The sequence below is a fragment of the Amblyomma americanum genome, chromosome 1, assembly GCF_052857255.1.
Source record: "Amblyomma americanum isolate KBUSLIRL-KWMA chromosome 1, ASM5285725v1, whole genome shotgun sequence".
NCBI classification, from domain to species: Eukaryota; Metazoa; Arthropoda; class Arachnida; order Ixodida; family Ixodidae; genus Amblyomma; species Amblyomma americanum.
This window is the reverse complement of record NC_135497.1, coordinates 154,060,044-154,083,735: the sequence shown is the minus strand read 5'-3', so window position 1 is coordinate 154,083,735 and position 23,692 is coordinate 154,060,044. Positions and strand designations below refer to the sequence as shown.

Below are 23,692 nucleotides of genomic sequence, written 5' to 3'. Positions count from 1 at the left end.
CAGGGCCGTCACCGCTGAGTACCGAACGAATAGACGTGCGTTGCACTATCCAGGTATAAACATAAAAGGCGAACAGTCAGTGAAATTAGTTGGTGTGATGTGACATTACGGAACGCACAGCTGAGACTTGGCTGAGTGTTCGTCTTTCCCGCTGTGCATTTACTGAGGTACAGGCAGAGCCAGTTATTAGGAGTTCTACCTTAGTAAGACACGCTTTCTTTTATTGCTGTCATAGGCTAGCAGTATTCTTTTTGAGCATGACGTGCAGAAGTATGCGTGCAGCAGTGGAGTGTCTTTCTTAATAAGTTACTCTGGGCGTTGCGTGCGCAAAATATTCTTCTTGGAGGCCATTCTGTGCAAACGGCCTCGGCTGGTGTATCGAGGACAGTGGATGACGCTAAATTGGACCACGGTGTTTGTGCAGTGATACTGAAAGCTCGAGAAATAAAATATCGGCTGCTGATATTGACATATACCACGCGATGCTGGGATGTGATTAAAGAGGTTGACTTTTACGCTTTATACAGAAGGGCAACAAACACGCGGAGGCACTGTCGCAAGTGGCAGCGGTTTTCCACCAAGAGGGTGCAATCCCACTCTGCGAGAAGCCCCGAGAATGTCGCCTGATCGCACCTGACTTCCCCGAACACGCTGCCTTCGGTGAGGGTGGCGAGCACGACATTATTGTTCTCGCCGCCGATCACGTTTATGACGCCTTTGTTGACGATGTACATTTCCACACCGATTTCCCCCTGCGAAAGACGAGAAACATTAAATGATGCGCAGCTTGGACAGAGTGCACGAAGAGATGAAATGAAATTTGATGTTACGGCACACAAAAGAAGAAACATGCACACCTTACGACAGATGTAGTCTCCAGGAAGGAATAAAACCGACTGTAGCTTTAATACTAAATCTCGCAGCATTGACCTTTCGCAGTCCTGCACACAGAAAAAAAAAGTGAGGAAAGAAATGTGCCTATCTTAGGAAAGCGAAGACTAATGTCTCAGTCTTGCCGCGCTGAACGCACCTGGAAAAATTGAACCTTGGCCAGTGTGTTGTAATGAACGCTGATGGCGATGTCGGTCTTCATTTTTCTAGGGAGCGTGGCCAGTATGGAGTTTTCGTCTGCAATCGAAAGAAGTTGGACAAGTGGATAGTTGTGCTGGGTAGAAGATGGATAGTTGTGAATATAAGTCGACTGTAGATTGAGTCTAGTCTGATCTGGCACGAAATTTACGAACCAAGCTGTGCACATTGAACTAACGCCCCCGCAATGAAGGAAAAAGAAACTATAGCTGTAAATTTACCTCCGTTTAAAGCGTTAGAATAGTCAATGAGATAGCTACTGAATTGCAAATGGCCGTTGACACAGCTGGCAGTGTTACGCAACTGGTTACGCAAAACAGCGTGGCGCGCTCCTTTCGCTAGAGAAAGGCACCACGGGAAAGTGGCCGTTTTATCTTCGATTACACAGACGAGCTTGCATGTACTGCTTATATAAACTACTCCTATATGCATCCTTATCCGAAGAAAGAAAGTCGCTAGGCTCTGGTCCTTGTTTCCCACGCCGTGACATGCGTGCGATTTCATCCGTTTGCTACGCCTTGAATATTAATGCGATAGCATTTAGGCTGTCGTCATGCAGTTTCCTGCTTCGTAACGAAATCCCCCAATTGCTTCATTTTCTGATGACGTCAGCAGGGTCACGTGAACGCAACTGACCAATCAGGGAGCACTTCGAAATTTGAAATTCCCCGCGAAATTCCCTGATTGGTAGAGAAAGGGCACGTGACCTCGTGACGTCATCACAATCTGTTCGCAATGGAAGGTGGCAACTCGCACACCGGATTCTGAGCAAGCTGCCCGCCATTGCGACATTCAATGCAGTTGCCACCAGCCCACCTTAGCGCTGCGCTTCAGCATTGCGGAAGCTGGGGAAGAGCAACCCCGGGTCACAAGCCCCACCGGTGGCTGTGTTTGAAACAGCCACCAGCCGGGGCAGTGGCGCATCGCTTAACCGCTGAGCCACTGTGCCAGCGCGCGGTATGAGGACTCCCCACCATCTATGAATGCGATTGATAGGGTCGTCACGTCATCAGCACCGCGTGACCACCAGTAGACCAATCATAGGCACCTACAAAGTTGAAAAAATGTCCGGACCCCCAAAATTTGAAAGTTGCCCCATCGCCAAAAAAATTCTAAGGATCTTCAAAATTTTGGAAGTAGACCCACTCGAGAAAATGGATCAAGGTGCATTTGTTGGTCGCATTAGTATAATCCCTTACGATAATCCAGTAAAAGGTACCGTACCCTAACATTCTACAAGTTGATGACCCATGCATACCACATAAAGGTTAATGGAACCTGTTCCAACAGGAGTATTTGGTGGGAAAATCGCAAGAACATTATACACTCACTGGTCATTAGAGAACATTAGACTAAATGCTATCGCATTTTCTTCTTTAAGAATGTGGTCAAGAAGGCCCCAAGTTTTTTTTTTTGTGTGTGTGTCTGTTAAGAGGTGCTATGACTGCGTCGAAGAAAACCCTGCGCCAAAAGCAACATCAAGCGGATAGCGTTCATCCGCTTCTAGACTGCGAGGGAAAAAGGATATGAAATTTTCTGGACTTTCATGGCTCGGTCGCACGCCTTTTGACTTGACGCAACAATGCACGCACGTTCTCCCACGCCACAAGTTGCTTTCCGACGGACTTCTTACGTTTGAAAGAAATTGGTTACTACTAGGCTGCGACCTACCACTGGCTGCATTTGTCAGTAGCAGCATATTCGTAAATCCCTTTCCACTGAATTTTGGGTGCAAGCCCGCAGCCTTATTCCCCAAGTTGATCCATTCGGTAGAAAAAGCTGTCGAGTGGCTGGTGTCCTGTTACGGGGTCAATCTTCTTCACATACAATAATTCCTTTTTACCTGTGCACCTAATTTCGTTCTCAGCCGTAGAAAGAACGAAACAATGAAAAAAGTGGTTTAAATGTCAAAATGAGAGCTCCACACCTGCATGCTTCGGCGTTGAGCAGATGGGGCGTATTTCGTTGCAGGCTAAATGCGAGAAAATCTGTGTGCTGTGTGACGTCGGTGCAGGTTAAATAAAGAACCCCAGGTGCGACTGCGGCCGAATTCGACCCTGCGCCCTTATGCTCAACAGCTTAACGCCAAAGCCACTGAGGCGCCGCGGTGAGTGCGATGCAGAGACTGGCGCAAGTGCAAAGCCTTTACCTCCGACGAGCGCTTCTTCAAATGCAAATAAATTTCGAACAAACAGAGGCACTACAGAGAGGCGCTAGACAGCCGCAAGTGGGGCTAAGTTAACGCCAGCCTTCTGAGTGAGTATTATTATTATTATTGTTATTATTGAGGGCCCGTCATAGGGGTGTAAGCTTCTTAATCGACCAGTGGTGCCAACACTTTCGGGCGCCCCTCTGAGAATCGAGAGCGGTTGCGCTCACCGAGGGTCTTTTTCTGCGCCCAGGTGTGGTTGAGCCAGAGGCGGACGCGGCGCTGCAGGTCGTCGGGCAGGCCGAGGCGGCGAAGGTGGCGCACGCAGGCGTCCACCGCCTGGCGGCACTGGGTGCGGCCTTGCGTGGCCGTGGCCACGATGTCGCGCACCTGGCCGATCAGGAAGGCGAACAGGAACACGCCCAGCAGCCACGAGAGCGTCATGTACGCGTACTCGAGCTCGTTGCTCGGCTTGGCGTTCTTCCCAATCGACGTGGCCGTCTTAAAGGCGAAGTAGAAGCAGCGCACGTACCTGCAATGGGCGGCGCTCTCGCAGGCCAAGCGGGGTGGCATCACGCAGGAATGGGCCTGAGCGACCTGCCTCTTCCCTATGCTTTGCCTTGCATTTACCCTTTCGGTATCGCCGATTTACTACATGCGCTGCTGACAGTTCGTTTCATTCCTCGTGACATTTCATTGTGCGGGGTTGTCATTACAATTTTAGCTTATTCAATAGAAGAACGATTTGTTAAGCTTCAAGCGGATGACAATGTAATGCTGGTGTATAGGCGCCGGAACACACAAAAAAAGAAAGGTCTAGAAAAAAGTATTCTAACGTTTACTTACGCGGTCTTGTTGCCGCCTTGAAAGACGAAAGGATTAGAGCCAATGCCTTCGTACTTGGAAATGGCGTAGTAGGCGCAAGTGTTGAGGTGGATCAGGTACATCATGTAAAGAAGCGTTCGCAACACCCTGGGGGAAAACCGAAGATCCTGTTATCTCAGGACAAACTGCCGCAATTAAAGCCTCCAACAAAATATTGGTAAAGTTATTTTCCCTGTCTTGCAAGGCATATAACCATCTTGGTTAAACTTCTATATGCCTTCTAGAGGGGTGTATGTACGGATATTTTTTCGTTAATGGTTGTTGGTATGCTAAGAGATTAGCATGCGATGAACTTGCTTAGCTCTTTCTCGATATCTTAGCCCCCTGTGCTAAAGCTTCCCTCACACTGCAATAAATAACTCTAAAGACATGCAAAAACAAATACAGCTTCCAAACCTTGCGTTTACCTTTTAGTCTTATTTTTTTGCCATATGCTAATAAAAAAAAAGTCTTTTTCGCTAGCATACAGCTTGAATCAAAAACAGTAATCCTGCCCTTCAGACTGAGATTTGACCACTCAACATTTCACTGCCTGACTACGTTGCATACCGTTTGTTTCGTTAAGCTCGCTTACCTGATCACGTAAGGCGACTTGGCAAGGGCATCGATGCGGTCGAAGAACTCCCAAAATGTCTGTATCTGTACAGAAATAAATACGCAGTTTATAAGGTGTAACATTTAGACTAGTTGGTAATAGTTCATTATGAGTGGAACAGCTCAAACGGACGACATACAGGAAAGAATCTGTGTATTCCTGTTCCTTTCCTGTCTTTCGTCCGTTTGCGCTGTCCCCCCTCTTTTCCCCCAAAAAGAAAGAAGTGTCATGTGTGTTGGATAAGCATCTAGTGCGGGTTGTAGAAGCCTGCCAAAAACCGACGTTTTCACGGTAGGTGTTTAGAGCACGGCCACTCGCCTTGAGCATGCGCGGCAGCCTGAGCAGCGGGTTCACACCGTAGACGTAGTAGAGGAGGTCCAGAGGCAGCAGGGAGGCCACGTCCATCTGCGACACATTGCGACGAGTAACGAGGCCTCGATCGTGATTCACGCGCACCAACACGCAAGGCGACCAGACTTAGCGCGGGTAATTGCAGCTAAGTCAGTTCTTGACCCGCCTTTTTATCTCGCCCTTTACCGTCAGAGAGAGCCGTGCGCGCGGTCACGTCGTCGATGAACTCTCACCACTAACTCGCGCTTTTGCTGACACGCATACACTGGCGTTGTGGTACAGCGGTGAATATTGTCACCTAAGAGGACATCTTACACTTTTTATGTCGACCAGGGCTTGCAATAGCAGTGGTCAGGCCATGCAGTTTGTTGTGCAGTCGCTGTGTGTCTGCCAAGGGCAAGAGGTCGGTCACTTTTACAGTGACAGCCGTTCATGGCTTACTTCGAATTTTGGCCCGCGCGTGGCAGAAAAATAAAAGCTGTCACATATTTTAAGGCGAATTCACCGCTACCTATTTGTGGGGTTACACTACATTGTATGCTAGGGAGTCTTGCCCGGAGGCATTGTGCCTAAAGCGCGCTGTAATATGTTTGAAATTATTTCTCCGCAAAGAGACAAGTGAAACAAACATCACATCACCTGTTTCAATATATGGAAAAAGTGAAAGAAAGAAAATCTTCCACACAATTTCTTTTTCACATCAGTCAGGGCGTAGCTGCGACAAAGAAAAGCTACTTCTAAGAAATCGTCGCAGTTCATCCTTGTACGGATCCTGGCGCGGATTCGATGTGTGACCATTGAGGTTTACGGGTAGTTGGTATTTGTTGTAGAACGCGGAGCGGCCCGTGTGTACAGCTGTTTCGTTTTCTTCCCATCGCGACCACAAAAAGAGAGACAGAAGGCGGAAAGTGCGCATGCACGTGGAGCTAGGGTGGTAAAAAATTGACAGACGATTACGATAGTCGGTAATGGGAGATTTTAGCGCAGCTCTTCACACGCCACCTGCCACCGCCGACAGGTGGAGCCACCCTCGGGGATCTTCCCGTGGCAGCCACCTTCCGGTCGTCCATTCCTCCGCTCTCTCCGTGGCAGGAGGCGTTTCGCTAGGACACGCCATCTGCCACGGCTGTCAGGTGGCCTGTTACGCCGACGCGCGCCTAAGAGCTGCGCTCCAGAATTGCAGCCGCTTACCAGAAAGCTACGATGAGTGCTCAGCGCTATCTTGCTCGCGAAACGATTGACCTCCAATAACGACGACACGCGTGACGGTAGAACGATTGTATTTATGTTATTGGAGAGTTATAATAATCAGAAAAGTGTGTGGGCGCGGACTTGAGGATCTTGTCGCGCAGAGCGTTTGTGGGCTGCGTCCCGAAAGCGTTCACCTTCTGTTCGATTCGCCTAACGTTTGTGCCTGGCCTCCCGCATACAAACTACATCCTGAGCACGTAGCGTCACCTCGGCTGCATCCATGGCCTTCCCGCAACGCGAGTGATGTGCCACGTCGCTGCTCGGGGTGTTATCATCACTCTGGCGGTCAGTACTGCTCCGGTACGCGCGCAGAGCTGCTAATCACGCGCATTGCAAACGAACACGTCACCGGAGGTGAGCGAGAGCCGCCTCTCGATAACACCTTGCCATGCGACCAAGGCAACAACAACAACACCCTGCCGTTGTCAGATGGGAAGAGGATGTGGCACAAGAAACGCCGTACGCCAAGGTCTCACGTAACCTATTGACCCATCATCATCCTTACGTCACCCCCCCCCCCCCCCCCCTTCCTTCCACCTTGTTCAATGTGGGAACGAGGTTTTTAGTTCAGGATCATGGCCCTGCCCGGGCACGAGTGGTAGTCGTGCGGTGACACTCCGAAGAGCTTGCACAGCCAAGATCACCACTGTGGCAGCAAGCCGACAAGGTGGCCGGACCTTCTTTTACACTTGTAATGTCACCACCATTCCTTATATCGTGACAGTGATAACGTCTCCCGGGACCGTACAGATGACGAATGCATGACACCGCATGCCTGCAGGCGTTTACTTGCCGAGGTGACGCTTTTCACGGCGCAAATGGAACCAGACTATTTTTCGTACCTTTGCGAGCACTTCATGGAGGCGCCTGGCACCCTATACAACCATATGCAGCGGCATATCTCGCTGACCAAATTTGGTAGAAGCACTCGACGAGCAAAAGTACAAACTGCTTCACGGCATGGCCTGGCAAAAGGTAGAGGTATCGAACAGCCTAGTAAGGCACGCCTAGAAGGCTAAACAAATCGGCCACTCGGCGAAGAAGGGCCTCTGGAAAAGACATTGCGAAAAAAAAGATGAAGAATGTCCTCACAACCACCACAAAACGGGCAAACTGGATGCAGACTAGCTCGTATGAACGCCCTTTTATTTATTTATTTATTTATTTATTTATTTATTTATTTATTTATTTATTTATTTATTTCATACATACTGCCGACTGCCCTTTGGCGGTCAAGGCAGGAGTGCACAAAGGAAAAAAAATTACAAAGTGTTAACAACAAAATAACAGCGACAAAGGGCGATTACAGTACGAGGACAAATTTCAATAAGACCAACGGGAAGCAAAAAAAAAAGTACAGGCAAATCATCCGACGTCAAACAGTCTAAGTGAACAGAATAAAAACAAGGAAACCGAAATACACTGTGTACTAGACACGCTACTGCGATACATGAGCCGAAACAGCAGACAAGAAGGATTCTGAAGATACCAGGTTGGTGATATCCAGACAAGAAGGATTCTGAAGATACCAGGTTGGTGATATCGCTTGGCAGTCGGTTCCATTCGGAAATGGTGCGTGGAAAGAAGGAACAAGAATATGCTTTTGTTCTGCGAATTGGGAGACAACCACGTGCAAGACGCTACATGAACGACGCCTTGCTGGCATCCAGAATGTTTGACAGTATTGGGTTCCAACTTAGACGCTGCTGAGAAAGATATCCACTACTGTACCTAGGTGGAGGACTTGGTGTTGAAAGGTTGGTCAGGTCCTATAGCGGAGTTTTCAGAATATATTAACATCGGCCTGGACGCCTCGACGACGCTCCAGACAGTTTGCTGCCTGGGCGTAGAAGGAAGATGGAGAGCCAGATCGAGGAATATAATGCGAGTATGTGCTCTGAGCAGAATCGGAGGCGGGTGCTGTTAAAGGTCAAACTTTGAGTCAGGGACATGTCGGAATTAGGGCTGTCTGGGTCCATATGACATGTAACACTGCGGTTACTATGCCCAGGTCTGAGATGCCCCACCCCCCTCGCCCTCCCACCTTTCTGTCTCTAGGCTGTTTCATCGTATGCCTCCCAATCTGGTGTGTGATACCATTCCAGAGGAATCTGGAAAGAATCCTGTCTAGCTGGAGCTTCGTACGTACCGGCAGAGGTGTTATGCAGCCGACGTAGGACAGGAACGAGAAGTACCTGAACGAGAGCAGCCCGTGCAGTGAGGGAACACGCCAATTTGCCGTATTCTCTAACTCTCTCAAGCTTCTCTTTAGCAAGAAGCCAGTTGGCCTCGATAGCCCGTCGGCATTGAAATGGAAGCCTAGGATTCGAACCTGGTCCTTCGCGGACAGACCATGATGGGGCTGTGGACTGGACGGTGCTTTCCTGAAATACAGGGCAGCACTCTTGGATCTATTGAACGTGGCCCCCTTTGCCCTGCAGTACCCGTCTATGACGTCCAAAAAGGAGCGCACATATGTCTTGTCCGGGACGACGATAGTCAGGTCGTCTGCGTACGCAAACATGGGGACGGGTGGACGTTTCCAACAGCACTTAGAGATCATAAACTGGTTATCCTTCGCTTCGTCGATGGCACATTAGCTCCACGCGGCAAGGGACCGTGACGTCTCAATTCACGATTGCTCCTAGACCAGGAGATAGTGACATCTCAACTATCCTGGCTTCCTCAGTAGACGATACTACAGACGGTGTACAGGTTGGGATAGGGTGAAGGTCTGCGAATGCTGCCGGTCCTGGGGAATGCGACGGGCACGCAAAAAGCGCGAGGAGAAAATCATCGTCTCCGACGCGATCCTCCAGCTTTCAATGCCCCTCTCGAGTGGTCCGGGGATTGCCGCTGCACTGGTTTCACTTCGTAAGGAATATCGGACACTACTCGAACGTCAGCGGAATAGCTTAAGAGCGGCAGCGCGCGCTGAGAGGTGGGAGAGGGAAAGTTGATGCAGCAGGCGCCTCCTCCGCCGCCACTTTGTGCGCACCGAGTCCACACTTTCCGCCTTGGCCGATCTGAGGGCGTTCTCGACGTAGCATGGCAATTATGTTGCTCTTTATAACAGCTCCTGCTCTGTTGTCAGCCTCCTTCCCTTTTGAGAGGCTTCCTGAAGTGATAAACATCCCAGGTGGTCCACTTATAACAGAGGAACAGTTTGCCGCAGTTAGTATTTCAAAAGGAATCGTAGTCCAGGTTGGGCGGCCTTACGTAAGGTTGAGTTTTAGGTCAAACTTTGGGAGCAGCTTGGAGGTCCCTTTACCTCATTAGTGAAAAGGCTCCTCAACGATGGGGCTTTGTCAGGCACTCAACGGGAAGGGCTTATCACTTTTCTCTGTAAGGATGAGTCAAGACACAGTGACCTGCGAGCCCTGTCCTCCTATTACGCTTCTGAACTGCGACTACAAGCTCATCACAAAGTGCATTTCCATGAGGTTAAACTATGTTCCTGGGGGACCTGCCTGACCCATACCAGCCGTGTTGTGTTCCAGGTCGCTTCACCCATCTCCATGGTTTTGCCCTCAGATATATTTTTCTCCAGGCTCAGTCACGTAACTTGTCAGGCATCCTCTGTTTCTTTCATCTGGAGAAGGCTTTTGATGTCATCAGCCATGACTACATTTTCCAAGTACTAGAGGTGGATGACATTCACTCTGATTTCCAGAGGATAGTAATAGTCATGTACTAAGGACCAACCTGTGCGATGACGGTACAGGGTCTTGTTTCGGAGTCGTTTGTTGTGGGCCGCGGTGTCCGGCAAGGATGCCCTTTGTCTCCTGCCCTCTACGGGCCTCGCAGTTCAGCCTGTCCTCCAGAGGTTAGCTAGGGACCCCCGATTGGTAGGTTTCCTCCTCCACCAGATTGTGTGCGCCCACAACTACTTTCACCACGCGCCACCATGCAACCTCCCTCCTCGGTGCCTTTCTATTTTGCGCTTCTTCTTCTTTCCCCCGCCTTCCCCTTCTCCGCCTCGGAGAGAGAAGGAGGAGAAAAGGCATGCTAACGGGACAGCACCGACGACGACAACGTCAACGACGGCAACAACACAAAGTGGGGGAACTAGGACAGCTAGCGCTGTAAAAGGCGCTGTAAGCGTGAGCGTGGTGGCAGACTCGCCAAGCGGTCGCTACGGGGCGACCTCATCAGTTTTCGCTAAATGTAAAAGCATACATTTTAGCGCTAAAAATACTATAAAAAGAAAAACCTAGAAATGAATACTCTGGACATCAACTGGCATTTACTGACAAAATGACTTACATATACGGGACTTATCCGTGTTACAACGCATGCTCGAGTCTAGGAAAAATACGTGCAGACAAGCGCCGAATTCAACGCACTGAAGGAATAGAGCGACGCTTGATCAAAACATGACAAGCCGTGCTCCACATGCAGTGGTGGTAAGGTTTGCATGGGTTCGCACTCAGGAAAAAGAAGGAAAGACAGCACCTAATGCACCAGAAAGCGATAAGGATAAATCACCCTAAGCTTTATCCTTGTCGCTGAAAGTTTTCTTACGAAGAAGTCTAAATGTCTGGTCGTTTCTTTTTCATTACTTCCGTCGGAATCTGACCGTCAGGTTTAATTATAACTCGTCGTCGCAGCACGCCCCATCGCCCCAAATAAGTGGAAGACATCGCCACGTTTACGCGTGGTGTCGTCTTTCACTTGAAACGCGAGCTATTCTGGGCAATGTTGCGAGTGATTCGGATATGTAATTTGCGTACGTTTTGCACTCTGACCATTTCAAGGTATATTGGTTGTAATGACAAATAAGGGAAATGTGCAGGTGATCCAGGTGCTACAGTGACACTTCAGTGCAGGACGACACTTAAAAAAAAAGATGGGTAGAACTATGCGCTGCATACATCTCAGCAAAAAAAAAAAAAGCTAAGGAAGGAAACAAAAATTAAACGTAGGCCATTATACGCTTCGTATAGCAACCAGCAAAACTCTACGTCATTCCCCCTGCCAACCGGCGTCTTCTTTTGTTATCGGCACTTCCCAGCATTAACACAAGTGCAGTAAGGCAAATAGCAAGCGCCAAACGAATTCCCAAGAAGTTTCTTTTGAAAAGTTTCAGGTTGAAGTTGTTACCTTGAATATGAACTTGCGGAAGTAATTCCGTCGGGTGAGCTTGGGGTCTTCCTGCGAGAGATGAAACTTGTGTACAGTAAATACTTAAACATATTTCTTGGCGGCATTACAAGAGGCGACTATACAAGTAAATTGTGGTGTTGGCGACAGTATAAAGTCACGACGAAAACTGAAGTCTTAATGAGAACAAGAGGTGGCTGTACTTGGAGTTTAAATGAAAGGTATAGACAGCCAGTGTCGACAAAAAGCCTTTTTATTCTAGTTTTGCTTTCCTTCGAGAGAGCTACATTTTGCCGCGTTAATCAGTGGCAAAGCTAAGGGCGTGCAACTTTGCTGTTCTGCTAGAAGGCTGTCATTGGAAGGCGCTATAGCACGCTTACCACCCACATGCCAGCAGAGTGGAACTTGATGCGCGCCTTGAAGAGCAGCATGTCAAGCAGGTACACAAGGTCGGACAGGTAGTCGCAGGCGAAGAAGCCGGCCTCGTCTGTGTGTGTGCCTTCCAGGAATACGGCGCGCAGAAAGATGGCCCAGCAGTTGTACAGGAAGCACACGCTCACCGCCAGCTGCCACGAGACGTACAGCTTGCCTGCGACGCGAGGCACACTCATCCTTGCTTCCGCGCTAAGTTGCCTTTGCTCCGTGACATGTTCCCTTTCTCCCCCGGAGACGCGTCCACTGCAACGTTCTGCCAATGTTTTTTCGGTCAGAAGCTCTGAGCGCAAGCGAAAAGCCGGTACCTCTGCCTGCGCAGTTGGATCGCGCTTTTGACCTGCTTGAAAGAGGCACAAAAGAACTTGCTCCGTCCAGGAAGCGTACATTTCGAAGGACATGACTGCAAACCGCGCTTGAGTGCCTTTGCAAGCCATGACATGAACCACACGTCAATCTCCGTATGGCAATGCATCTTTCTCATTGCTCGGCAACGGAAACTTCTACTGCCGCAGTGGCCAATTCTCCCGAGTTAGCGCCTTCGACAGACCGCGATGTCCCAGTCCCAAGGCGGACACACTGGCGTTATTACTCACTCTGGGGATCGATGGTCCTGGGGAAAAGGCAGGCCTTCTTGGGGAAGGAGCAGCATGCTATCCTGATGAGCTGCTCCGACTCGGCCTGGCTCTCGGCCGGCGCGTCCTCGACGAGCGCGAACGAGTCCAGCCGTAGCCGGCTTTCGTAGTCCTCGCGCTTCTCGGGTGGGGGAGCTGCGTGGCGAAGGAATGCTCTCTTGAGGCCTCTGCCCGCAGCGCTACCACAAGCCACACGCAGATTTCGTGCCCAATGACGCGTTAGTTTAGGGAAAATGCTATGGTGTAACGTTATCGAGTCATTCCAGATTGTTCAGTGGGGCATGGGAATGGCGTCCAGACAGTGTGCCGTGCATGGGGTGCGAGGTGAGGGCGAAAACTGAAACCGTGGAGGCCATTTTGCATCAAACTTGCTCCCCGAAGTGATCAAAAGAAATGACGTGCCAACGCGATGTGTCTGTCACTCGTCCGGGGTATACGTGAGGTTACAATGTGATGGCACATTACAAGGGACACTGTTACAGCGCAGAGCGCGTTTACCATTTAAACGCGTAAGCTGGATATAGACTGAAGTGAGTGGTCTTCAAACGTGATGAAAGCGTGAGTAAAAAGCGGAGGGAATCAATGGAGGGAGAAAGAGGATAGCGATGAGATGAAATAACAGTCATGCGCGAGTGTGCTCAAGCCACAAACTGATTTGATTACAAGAAAAACCAAACGAAAACAAAGTGGACACACTACAGCTTTCTGTGTATTTCACATCTGACGTAGCCCAGACATTGTTCCTGTCATGTTTTCTCTGGTGACCAGGCACGTGCCTTCAGTGTAGCGTCAGACATGTTAGAGGAAAGCTGCACAACGACAGGAGTTCTGCGACAATTGCCAACGTCAGAATGGGGAGGGATGTCCTCCGCGGTGCGGCAGGGGGGCGCTGCAGGAAAATAGGCTTAAAAAACGGAAAGCAAAGTAGGCATATTTCTGCAAGTGCGTCCCGACGATTACGATAAAATGAAAATAACGTCAAGTTTTTGTAGAGCTTATCAGTGGTATAAGTAGCGATATTCAGTACCGAAGCAGCAATAAGCTATGAGGGACGCCGTAGTGGAGGCCTCGAAATTAATTTAAACCACCTGAGGTCCTCCAACGTGCACGGACTTCGCACAGCGCGCGAACGTTTCTGCATTTCACCCCAACCCTTCATGCACTGCGGCCAGAATTCGGTCCCGTGACCTGTGCTCGGCGGCAGAACGTGACGGGCACGCAGACTGAGTCTATAGTCACTAAAAATACAAGGGGCTTCAACAGTGTTCATTACATAACTAATTAAACCAATTCCAAAACTAAGTACAGGAGTCACCCGTGAAGCCTAACTGTTCAAGTGATGACAGAGTATGTGAAATTTCTCCGTCATATTTCGAATCTAATGGCGGGGGCCCGGCATGCACGAAAGGTTCTGCAGAGTCTTCGTATGGCACTATAGGAAAAACGAATCGACTACAATATGCGGAATGCTCAAGCAATTTAAAAAAAAATGCTGATGGCCTAGCTCTGTTAGGCCAGAATATACGTAGCGAAAGCGCGGCGACTTCTGCATCGGAAGAGTGCATTCACTAGATGCGCCTTAATTCATGGTTAAAGCTTGAGCCGTCGTGGCGGAGTCCACCGGACTCTAGAATCGGCATTGTTCACTTATTCGTGCATCAGCTTGTTTAGCGTTCTTTTTTTCTTTTTCAAATCGTCAAACCACCCTTTTTTAGTTGCTGTGCGTATTAGGCGTCTCAGTGCTCGTTTGCCTTTCCTATTCGCACCGACTGGACACCCTCGTGAGGGGCCTTTATGGGGATTCATTCAGGAAGTTGCTGACACCTTCAATTTCCTCACTGTGCGCTTTTCTTTAGACTACCTGTATAGCCTCTCCAGAAGGCAGATGACTCAGGCACTTACAGAGTATTTGTTCCCTGTACCGCTGTATCAGCAACCTTTTCTGGAGTTCCTTGACACCAACGTTTTAAAACGTGTTAGGCGATTGTGCATTTCTTCTGCCGCAAAAACATTCTTCTTTAAACTGCACACATGCACGCTGCCTGTGAGGGCATGGCTTCATGCTAAGGAGATGCTTGCGCCATGGACGGTGAATTGCCGCCTGTGCAATACACTAGAGACAATTGGCCATTGTTTTATTGTATGCATTGATGCTATATTCTTCTGGGACATTTTACAACGAACAATTAAGAAGGACATTTACATCACACCCTACAGTATCCGTTTTTTTTTGCCTGTAGAGAAAAACTGTGTTGTGCCATATGATCTATTTATGTTGCTGGGACTATTTAGTCTCTGGAAGAGCCGCATGATGGACCGCCACGCCGAATCACCACGGTCGTCGAAATATTTGTTTCGTGAGAAGTGCGCTTTGGTGCGGGGAGTAACTGCTGCCCTGGAAGAGCTGCTTAGCTGGCTGCCGTGTCTAAATGCATGTGTGTGCCTCCCAGACTTTTGATGTTTTGGAAGGTGGGCTCACGCAGGGGTAAGGTGACCTGGTGTTTTGTGTCGTAAGCAAGCTTGGACTTTCCTTCTCAGCACTATTTCCATGCAATAAAGAAAAAAAGCCGTCGTGGCGGAGTGGTAGCGTCTCCGCCTCAAACGCCAAAGGACCTGGTTCCATTCTGAGCCTCGGCACAAGTTTCTTTTTTATTTAGTGAGTGTGCGGGGGGTTTCAGTGGTTCCCATAGATGCCGCCACCGAATACGTTGGTTAGCGGTTAAGCGCAGGCTCTGTTAAGGCGCGCTGCACGGTGACGTCACGTCGGCCAATGCGAGACCCTTTATACTCCAACTGCGCTTGACCACCGACGCGTTCGGCGGCTTCGGCGCACTCTGACCGCACTGGCGGAGACTTGGAGCACGTTGCTATTTCGCGCCGAGTGCACCAGCCGCCGCCGGCCCGGTCAGACCGGTGCGGCTCCGCGGCGAGGCGGGCGTTGTGACGTCATGTGCCTCCTCGGAGCACCGCCACGGCGAAATCGCAAGTTCGCGGCCAGTAAAGCTTTCGCTTTAAAATGCAACAAAAATTGTGGTGACGCCACACAGACATTCAACACAAAACATATTGATGGCGCTCTCGATTTGGGTCGTCTGCGACCATTGCACACATTGGGGCGGAGAAAACGGTCGAGGAAAAAGAATAAAAAAAGGGAAGAAAAGCGGCTCACATGGGCTGGGCGTAGGCGGCTCCGCGATGCGCTCCTTGACCCGCTGCGATCGGTGCGAAAAGGCTCGTACCAGAGTCTGTATCCTCTCGGACACAAACTCCGAGGCCGTCGTGTTTTCAGAGTCCGAGCTGCGTAGAGCCAAATCAGACACGTCAGCAGCGCATCCGTGCCTCGCCTGGGTGGTGGCTCGTCCACCGCAGTCGTCCCTTCATCACTCCCCCCCCCTCCCCCCCCGCTCACACGCTCACCTTTTCAACAGCAGAGATGAATTACATTGAAAAAAAAAATGCCCCCAAAAGGCAGCTGTGCAGGCGTCAGAAAGCAGGCGTATCAAGTTCACTAGTGCACGCACACACACACACACACGCATGCACACAGCAACGCTAAAGAAAGCGCCTCGCTATATCCAGCAGATATAGCGAGGCAGCAGGCCGGCAGGCGAAAAAAATAATAATGCACAGAATAAATCGAGGTTAGTTTGGCGGGCCTTTATTGCGGAGATAAATGAAGAGCGAGAAACGTGAAGAAGAGCGAGAAAGAAGAGGCGAATGATGAAGTCGTTGGAGGAACGTGCATTACACAGCGAGGCGCGTACGGGTGACAGCCGAACAGAGGGAACGACGACTCGAATCGCAAGGAGCTGCTCAGGCGGCTTGTCACGAGAAGAAAGCAGAGGAATGACTGCAAGAAAATTTTGGTGCAACTCGAATTTTCAAGAAAAGCTACACAGAGAATGAAAGCGAAACAAGGGAAAACGTGCTAACGCACCAGACTCGCATTAAGCTTGAGTAGGTAAATCGGGGGCCAATGTTTTCCGCTCCTAGTCAGCGGGCATTTCACATTAAAAGACATCCGGAGAACTGTACAAATCAATAACATGACCCGAACATAAGCAAAAAAAAAAAGTTGGGCCGTGACACTCAAAGATTACCTCACTTATTATCTGATTAATTCATTAGTGCGTCGGTCGGCGACTAATTAGTTGATAGATTAGCTGGTAGGAAGTGGCCCATCAAGCGAGGCTATTTTCATGTTTTTGAGGCTATCTTTAGCATTTGTGTTTTAGCGACAGCTGAGTGCGCGGTAGGGTGATGTGCGGGGAGCCTGCACTGTATTATTGCCAACGTCTGCGACACACGCTACTCGACGCTTGCCTGGTGTTACGTTCACTATAGTTGGCCCAAAGAAAGTTGACATTTGGTGATTAGCATTCCCAAGCAAATAAGTGCTGTTATGAGCCATGCGTTCCATGCTTCTTGATGTCTGAGTGTCGCGTCATGCTCTTTTTCAATTGTCCGAAATATAAATAAGACATTCTACGCAGAAATAGCGGTTTTCGAAATTGTTAAGTCTCTAACGGCTTTTCGTGGTTCAAGATGTGCTTATATGCTTTGCTCTGTCCGTAAACGGCGCTTTTAAATTAAAAAAAAAAGCGGTAGGGTTTTAAAACGTAGTTAAACCGAATAGACGTGCGAAAGCTTGTGTTTAGCCTGCATGGTTGGCTCATGGTTTTGCTTTGTTGAGTCGTTGGTACATGTGGCCACGATATTAGATCGTCGGCGGCAGTGCATGGTGCTCTTGTGCAGTGGCCAGCAAAGTTAATCTGTTCGCATCGCCGCGGGTATGAGTCGCGACAATATTTAGTTTATTTATTTGTCTATTTATTGTTTGGCCAAGGTCACCCTCAAGGTCAAGCCTCATACAAGCTCGGTGAGCCATTTAGACTTTGTGAAGTAGTGCTGTCGCATTAAAAAATGCCTCTCGAGCAAGTTGGTACTACGAGCTCGTTTATGGTGCCGTTGGTACGAACAAGCCCCAGGACAAATTCCAATGAATTCTGCATCTGGTAGCGGTAACTGCAAGGCGAACGCACGTTTGCAAATACGCAGGTTTACAAAAGCGTTAGCGGTGTTAACCGTAATAATAATGAAAAAAAAAAAACGTTTTCCGCGTGACCCGTGCGAGCAACGCTCGCGGCTGTCCATGCCATCGTCTCTCGCGCCGTGACATGCACAGGCACACGCGTGTAGCGCAGGCTTACAAAGAGGCACCCTCACATGACCGCTGTGTGTAAAGGGGTGAGGTCGGTGCTGATGCGCGTCTGGACGCGTCCTCCGTCGGCGCCGCCGGCTCTGCGGGACAGCCCGGCCGCCGCGGCCGCGGCGGCGGACGACGTGGACGGCGACGGCGTGGTGGACCTGGTCGAGGGCTTCTCCGGGGAACCAGCCCCGGACGCCGGCGGGCCCCGCTGGTCGCTGTCGGCCTCGCCGCAGCAGCAGCGCTCGTCTCGCCTGCGAGCTGCGGGCGCCCGCTCAGCCTCCTTCCAGCCGCCACGCGCGCGTTTGGCCGTAGGGCGGCCACGGCGCAAGGACGCCGCGCTGCTACAAGGCCGCGAATGATTGCGCTTTTCACCGGCCGCTATGAAGTCGCCTGCCCTGAAGCAGTACATTCGTCCGCTATGGAGCCTGTTAGAGGCGCACGGCGGTGCATCGGTGTCGAATAAGCGGATCCTGAGGCACTAGCCCAAAAAGGGGCCCACTCGGACGTGGTGAGAATGAGAACATCGGACGTTATTAGAAGACAGGGAGCAGATTGATGTAAAAAAGGACGACCTCCCTCGCACCACTACTGCATAGCGGGGTGTCATTTGAAGACAGTAAGGTCAGCGCGAGCTTCGAGTCAGTATAACTTATTTTGGGTATTCATTCGGAATAAACTGAGACCAGTTACACTTACTGCATCGCTGCGCTCAAATGGATGTCCACCATATTTATTTGCCTCGTCCGAAGCTGCAATTTACTGACTGCATTTCAGTTCGGCAGAAGTACGCTTTTAGGAGCAGCACAGTGAAAGGCAAGCAGATTTTCGCGCATTAAAAACATTTCACCATTTATAGCATTTTGACGAACACTCGTCAAGCAGCCTTGTCTTTATCGATATCATCAAATTCGAGAACAAAACCTCAGTAATGCCGTGCAGCGCACGTCGCGAGTTTGGTTCTCCAGATTGCTGAAAGCCACGTGCACGTAACAGATATTTGTTGTTTCGCTGCGCTTCGCTCAACACAAGCATTCACAATCCGAGGTAAGGTACAAAAATGCAAGGAAAAGTACGCCGTCCCACATGCCGAAAGGTTTTCTTCATTGACATCAAGTCCTGTGTTATTAGATAAATGTTTTATGGTTTATGGGGGTTTAACGTCCCACAGCAACCCCCAAAGCAAAGGTAAGGGACGCCGTAGTGAAGAGCTCCGGAAATTTCGACCACCTGGGGTTCTTTAACGCGTGAACTGACATCGCACAGTACATGGGCCTCTAGAATTTTGCCTCCATCGAAATTCGACCGCCGTGGCTGGGATCGAACCCGCGTCTAAATGCTCTCGCAACAAGGACACAGTTCGCTGCGGACGCAAATATCTTGCGTGCCAGTACACCTCGCTACAGTTGCAGTACGGCAGTCGTTAGTCAGCGCCAGTCCTATTGCTTGTGTCTTTCCCTCTGTCGCTGTTTTTCGCGCTGCACTACTCTCACTTAAGATGAATCACGGGCTCATGTTGCAGCGCGGCCTCCTCATAGAATTTGTGGAAGGATCAAACGCAACAATAACAACTGCATTGCCATCGACAATGCCATTGTGTATTAGATAACACTACGCACTGTCTAGACAAGTGAAATATGTATTTTTTTAAATAAAGTAATGTATTCGTATGTCTTAAAAATCTTGGCAGACATGATTACAAAATATAAAACTGAGCAGGGCACAAGACAGAGGAGAGAAGCAAACAGGACGAGCTCGTCCTGCTTGCTTCTGTCCTGTGTCTTGTCCCCTGCTCAGTTTTAGGTCTTGTAATCATGTCACACCAACTATCCCGTTATCGTTCACTCGTTGGATACATAACTGATGCCAATGCTTCCATGTTTTTGCGTATTAATTAAGTGAAGAAAATATCACACGAAGTCTAGAACTATATCGGTCCGGAACCAGCAAAGCAGTGCATGCCGCTGATATGAAAAACGTAAAGGCCATGAAATTAGTATGTAGAGGACAAATATTTTAATGAGTGTTTGTCGTTCAAGAACATTTACACTTTTGTAAGTGTGCAACGGGCAGGGAAAAATCTCAATGACGCTGTCCTTCGTTCCAGTGTACTGCGCAGCAACAGCTGTCGCCGGTCATGTATTGCGAGTAATTGCACCGAAATTCTAGTCGCAACAGCGAGCCATCGATAGGCCCTTGAAAGTTTGTGCTAGGATGGGGCCCCTTGCGTTACATGACTGCAGGTGCATGGGAGTTGCCACGAAATCCAACTCGAGTTAGCAATGTTCGCGCCAAAATGTCTAGAAAAGTCTGAAAAAGACACTGTAGGTGGCAAAATCCAGAGTGACTTCCCCCGCCAATGGTTGTTTTGGCCAGCGGTGCGTGACAGTTCGAAAAAATTTCGGGGGGGGGGGGGAACGAAGCCCCATAAGCTCCCCCCCCCCCACCCCCCACCTGGCTACACCCCTGCCAACAGGGGTTCTTTAATGTGTACTCACATCGACAGGCATTTTCGTATTTCACCTCCATCAAAATATGGCTGCCGCAGCGGGATTGAACCAAAACCGCTTAGTCACCGCGGCGGGTGAGGAAATATAAAGGGAGGCTTCCGTTTGGGTGTAAAGAGGGTAGAGCAATGGCGATGCGAAAAAAAATATAAATTTCTATTACTATTTAACGCCGCTTACATTTCTTGCCCCACCAATCTTACAATATGAGGAGTCTGGAAGAAAACCAGCTCATAAAGGCTTGCTTTGTATGCACCTGATCATACATACAATGCTACCTCAGCACAGCATATGAATTTTTTTTCTACTGAGGAAAAAAATTAAAGCACTAAACCGTAATCTGTTGATTCATCCGTTCGTAATAGACAATGCGTTTGAATGTGTGGAGTTTTTTAAACGAATACGGTGAATAGAGAACGACGCCATTAACCCTGCTCCCAAGAGAGAAAGAGGTGGGTTGGATGTCGCCAGCATTATCCGGCAGTCCCTTCGAACCCTCCCACTTCACACTGTCTTTTCTTCCTCGTCTGTCCAATGTACGTGTGAAAGAGACTTGCAGCGGAGATAGCAAGGTACGACAAATACTGTGGACCAAAAAGAGTTAAGAATAATAATGCACTAAATCGAGATAGCCCGAAAAAGACGAAGAGGGAGCGAGAATCGCACAAGTGACACCTTTCAGCCTTACCCAACAACGGGCGTCTGCTTGCTCGACGAGTCACGCAAGTCGCGAAAGGCTCGCGTTCGCTTTCGTCATCAGCCATGTTGCCGTCCATGTTGACGTGTTGGCGGTCAGCACGCGGACTCGGTGCGATTCGTGGTCTGCCAGCAGGGTCCCGCAGCCGAACAATTTCACTTGGCGCTCCTCTTAACGAACTCTCAGTCCCAGCGATGACCTTGTTTTATCAAACTCACTGTGTACGGCAGTTGTTTCACCTTCATGTCCAAGCTCGTAGTAGATGCGCCGTTACTGCGTACTAGCCAGCTAAGTTGAATCTGCTGGATAGTGTAAACTTACTGAACACGACGGGGTTTTGATACTAATCTAAACTTATCAATGCAAGTGCCACCGGACGCCACTTGTTTAACAGCAAAGAACTGCCCCCGGAAATAACGCGGAGGACGAGGCCTTCACGTAGCGGTTTGCCGAAGCGAAAGAACGCATTTCCGCCAGGAATGACATCGATGACGGAGAAACACGGGCCAGTCTATCCACGCCTCAGTTCTAGCGAGGCAACTCGGGGAATTCGGGAAGGAAAACTGAGCTGGCCACCTGGTCGCCCTGCGTGCTCGGACGTGGTCGCAACGAGTCGCTCGACGGCGCGAACAGGTGCAGTGTGGCGCGAGCCACGGCGCAGTAGCGACTGCGAGGCCGACAGCTGGCCGCCGCCCGCATGCCGCTCGCCGCCGGGGCGTTGCCGGGAGCGCTCCTGTTCGGGGCCGCGCGTCGTGCAACATTGACAAGACCTGGCGCGAAATGAACGCAGTCCATGGGTGATGCATGAAGTGATGAGAGCAGACACTCCGCTATGTGCGCCGTGGGATGGCGTGACGGCTCTGCTCATCTCTGTGTACAGGCCCATTCTGCTGATGTGACGCAGGCTGGGTGCGAGGGGAAGCTCGGCGTGGAAGCGATCGCTGTTGTGCTTGTATGCTGGACACAACACAACGCCTTTGTCCTCTGCGTCCGGTTCTGTTTCGATGCTTTCTTTTCTGGTTTGAGCGATGCTACATTCTCTTTTTGTTTTTACGTGCGGTTTGAGATCGAAACTCAGCGAATGTTGCTGCGTAAGGTGGCTGATATGCTGTCAAGTGGTGAACAGTCTAGAGCGCGTGAATTTTTCACAACTACCAAGGTCGTCTTCATCGACGTGGCTTAAACCTAGGAGGAAACCCTAGTGTATTGACGCAGGTCACTACTTCATCGACTACAATTTGGAAGAAGGTGCCGACAGCTGCCGTAACCCAGCTCCAGTGGTCCAGCTGCCCCTAGCGGAGGGTGCACTTCCCCAGAACGCCGCGCGACTGCCGTATTCTCTCGCACTGACTGCAAGCAGCGGTCTGAGAGAAAGCTTACGGACGCATAACGCAACGCTAAATGCGGCTCGAACCGCGCCCCTGATAATGGGCATTCGCCTTAATTGTTTATTTTTTTCCAGCCAAACCTTTCTTCCGTTATCAACTTCGCTCCGTAATCAACATAAAATCTTGGCCTGGTTTGGCGAAAATTGTTTTTTTTTTCAATCCTCAAAACAATTATTTTATGGTTCAGAAATCTACGTAAGCCTGTAACCCTACCCTCCCAACCGTCTTTACACCTACACACTTCTGCTTGCTGCACTTGTAAATGTGTGCCACTAAGACCTGAATCAATGGTAAAATATTTAGGCCCTTTTTTGGACCAACATTTAACCTGGAATAACCATGTGGAGCACTTGCGCAAAATGTTACGAAATAGGCGGATTTAATTTGCAATCTGCGTGGGAAATGTCTTCTTAATTTGAGAATTACAATATATAAAGCATTAGTGGAGTCTGTTTTGAGCTATGAAATAACTCTATATGGCACATGCATAAAATACAAAATGCAAACGATTAATACGCTTATCAAAAAAATAGAAAATAGTATCGCTTATGGCACCGACTCACACACGACCTCTAAAAAAGAAAAGTACTCCAAACTAGGCATACTCAAGGTATGCGAAATGTTTCGCTTTTCAGTGGTTACGCGGCACTATTTCGCAAGGGATTTCAGAGTACCTGTACACAAAGAAGTAACACTCAGAAAAACAGAAAGATACATTAAGCCAACACTTTCCATAAACTACGGTAAAAAGAAAAGCTAGGAAATATTGTGTCTCTGCGGTATTTAACGATCTTAGTGATGATCTGTACATTGGTGAAAAACGTAGGATGTGGTCTTAGCAACAATAAAAGATTGAGATCTATGTGTGGCTTTGCATGTATGAACCGTTGTTTTTTAGTATTTTCATGCCTGATGTGTCTGGCGTTCTTTTCTGCGCTTGTCATTACTGGCACTACTGGCCTTTTTCCTTTTTGATCTGATTTTTTCTTTTTGTCTGGCAGGACGGCATCCTGCTGCCTGATCATAAACGTAAAGCGTAAACGTTGTGACTTTGTAACTTATGATGTATCCAAGCCGCCGCGGTGGCTCAGTGGTTATGGAGCTCGGCTGCTGACCCAAACGACGCGAGTTCGATCCCGGCCGCGGCATTTGCATTTCGATGGAGGCGGAATTTCTAGGTTTTCTAATCTAGAAATTCTAGTGGCTCGTCTACAGTGCGATGTCAGTGCACGTTGAAGAACCCCAGGTGGTCGAAATTTCTGGAGCTCTTCACTACGGCGTCCCTCGTAGCGTAAGTCGCTTTGGGACGTTAAACCCCCATAAACCATAAACCATATGATGTATCCACCAACTGCCAGGTCAGCCAACAAGCGCTATGTGCTTAGGCTGACCAGCAGACTTGTG

The 23,692-nt window shown here is 49.4% G+C and overlaps 1 protein-coding gene across 1 annotated transcript in view; it reads right to left on the bottom strand.

Moving 5' to 3' along the window:
• The window catches only part of CngB (Cyclic nucleotide-gated ion channel subunit B), a 49,018-nt gene that overhangs the window by 7,867 nt on the left and 17,459 nt on the right, over positions 1 to 23,692 (bottom strand). Inside the window, exons 4-15 of the mRNA XM_077647398.1 lie at positions 17,717 to 17,957; positions 15,660 to 15,787; positions 12,452 to 12,625; positions 11,804 to 12,012; positions 11,424 to 11,474; positions 5,037 to 5,123; positions 4,698 to 4,762; positions 4,085 to 4,210; positions 3,469 to 3,770; positions 1,031 to 1,128; positions 858 to 941; positions 634 to 752 (exon numbers count right to left, since the gene is read on the bottom strand). Of these exons, the coding sequence (XP_077503524.1) occupies positions 634 to 752; positions 858 to 941; positions 1,031 to 1,128; positions 3,469 to 3,770; positions 4,085 to 4,210; positions 4,698 to 4,762; positions 5,037 to 5,123; positions 11,424 to 11,474; positions 11,804 to 12,012; positions 12,452 to 12,625; positions 15,660 to 15,787; positions 17,717 to 17,957 (1,684 nt within the window). The remainder of the gene's footprint in view (positions 1 to 633; positions 753 to 857; positions 942 to 1,030; positions 1,129 to 3,468; positions 3,771 to 4,084; positions 4,211 to 4,697; positions 4,763 to 5,036; positions 5,124 to 11,423; positions 11,475 to 11,803; positions 12,013 to 12,451; positions 12,626 to 15,659; positions 15,788 to 17,716; positions 17,958 to 23,692) is intronic.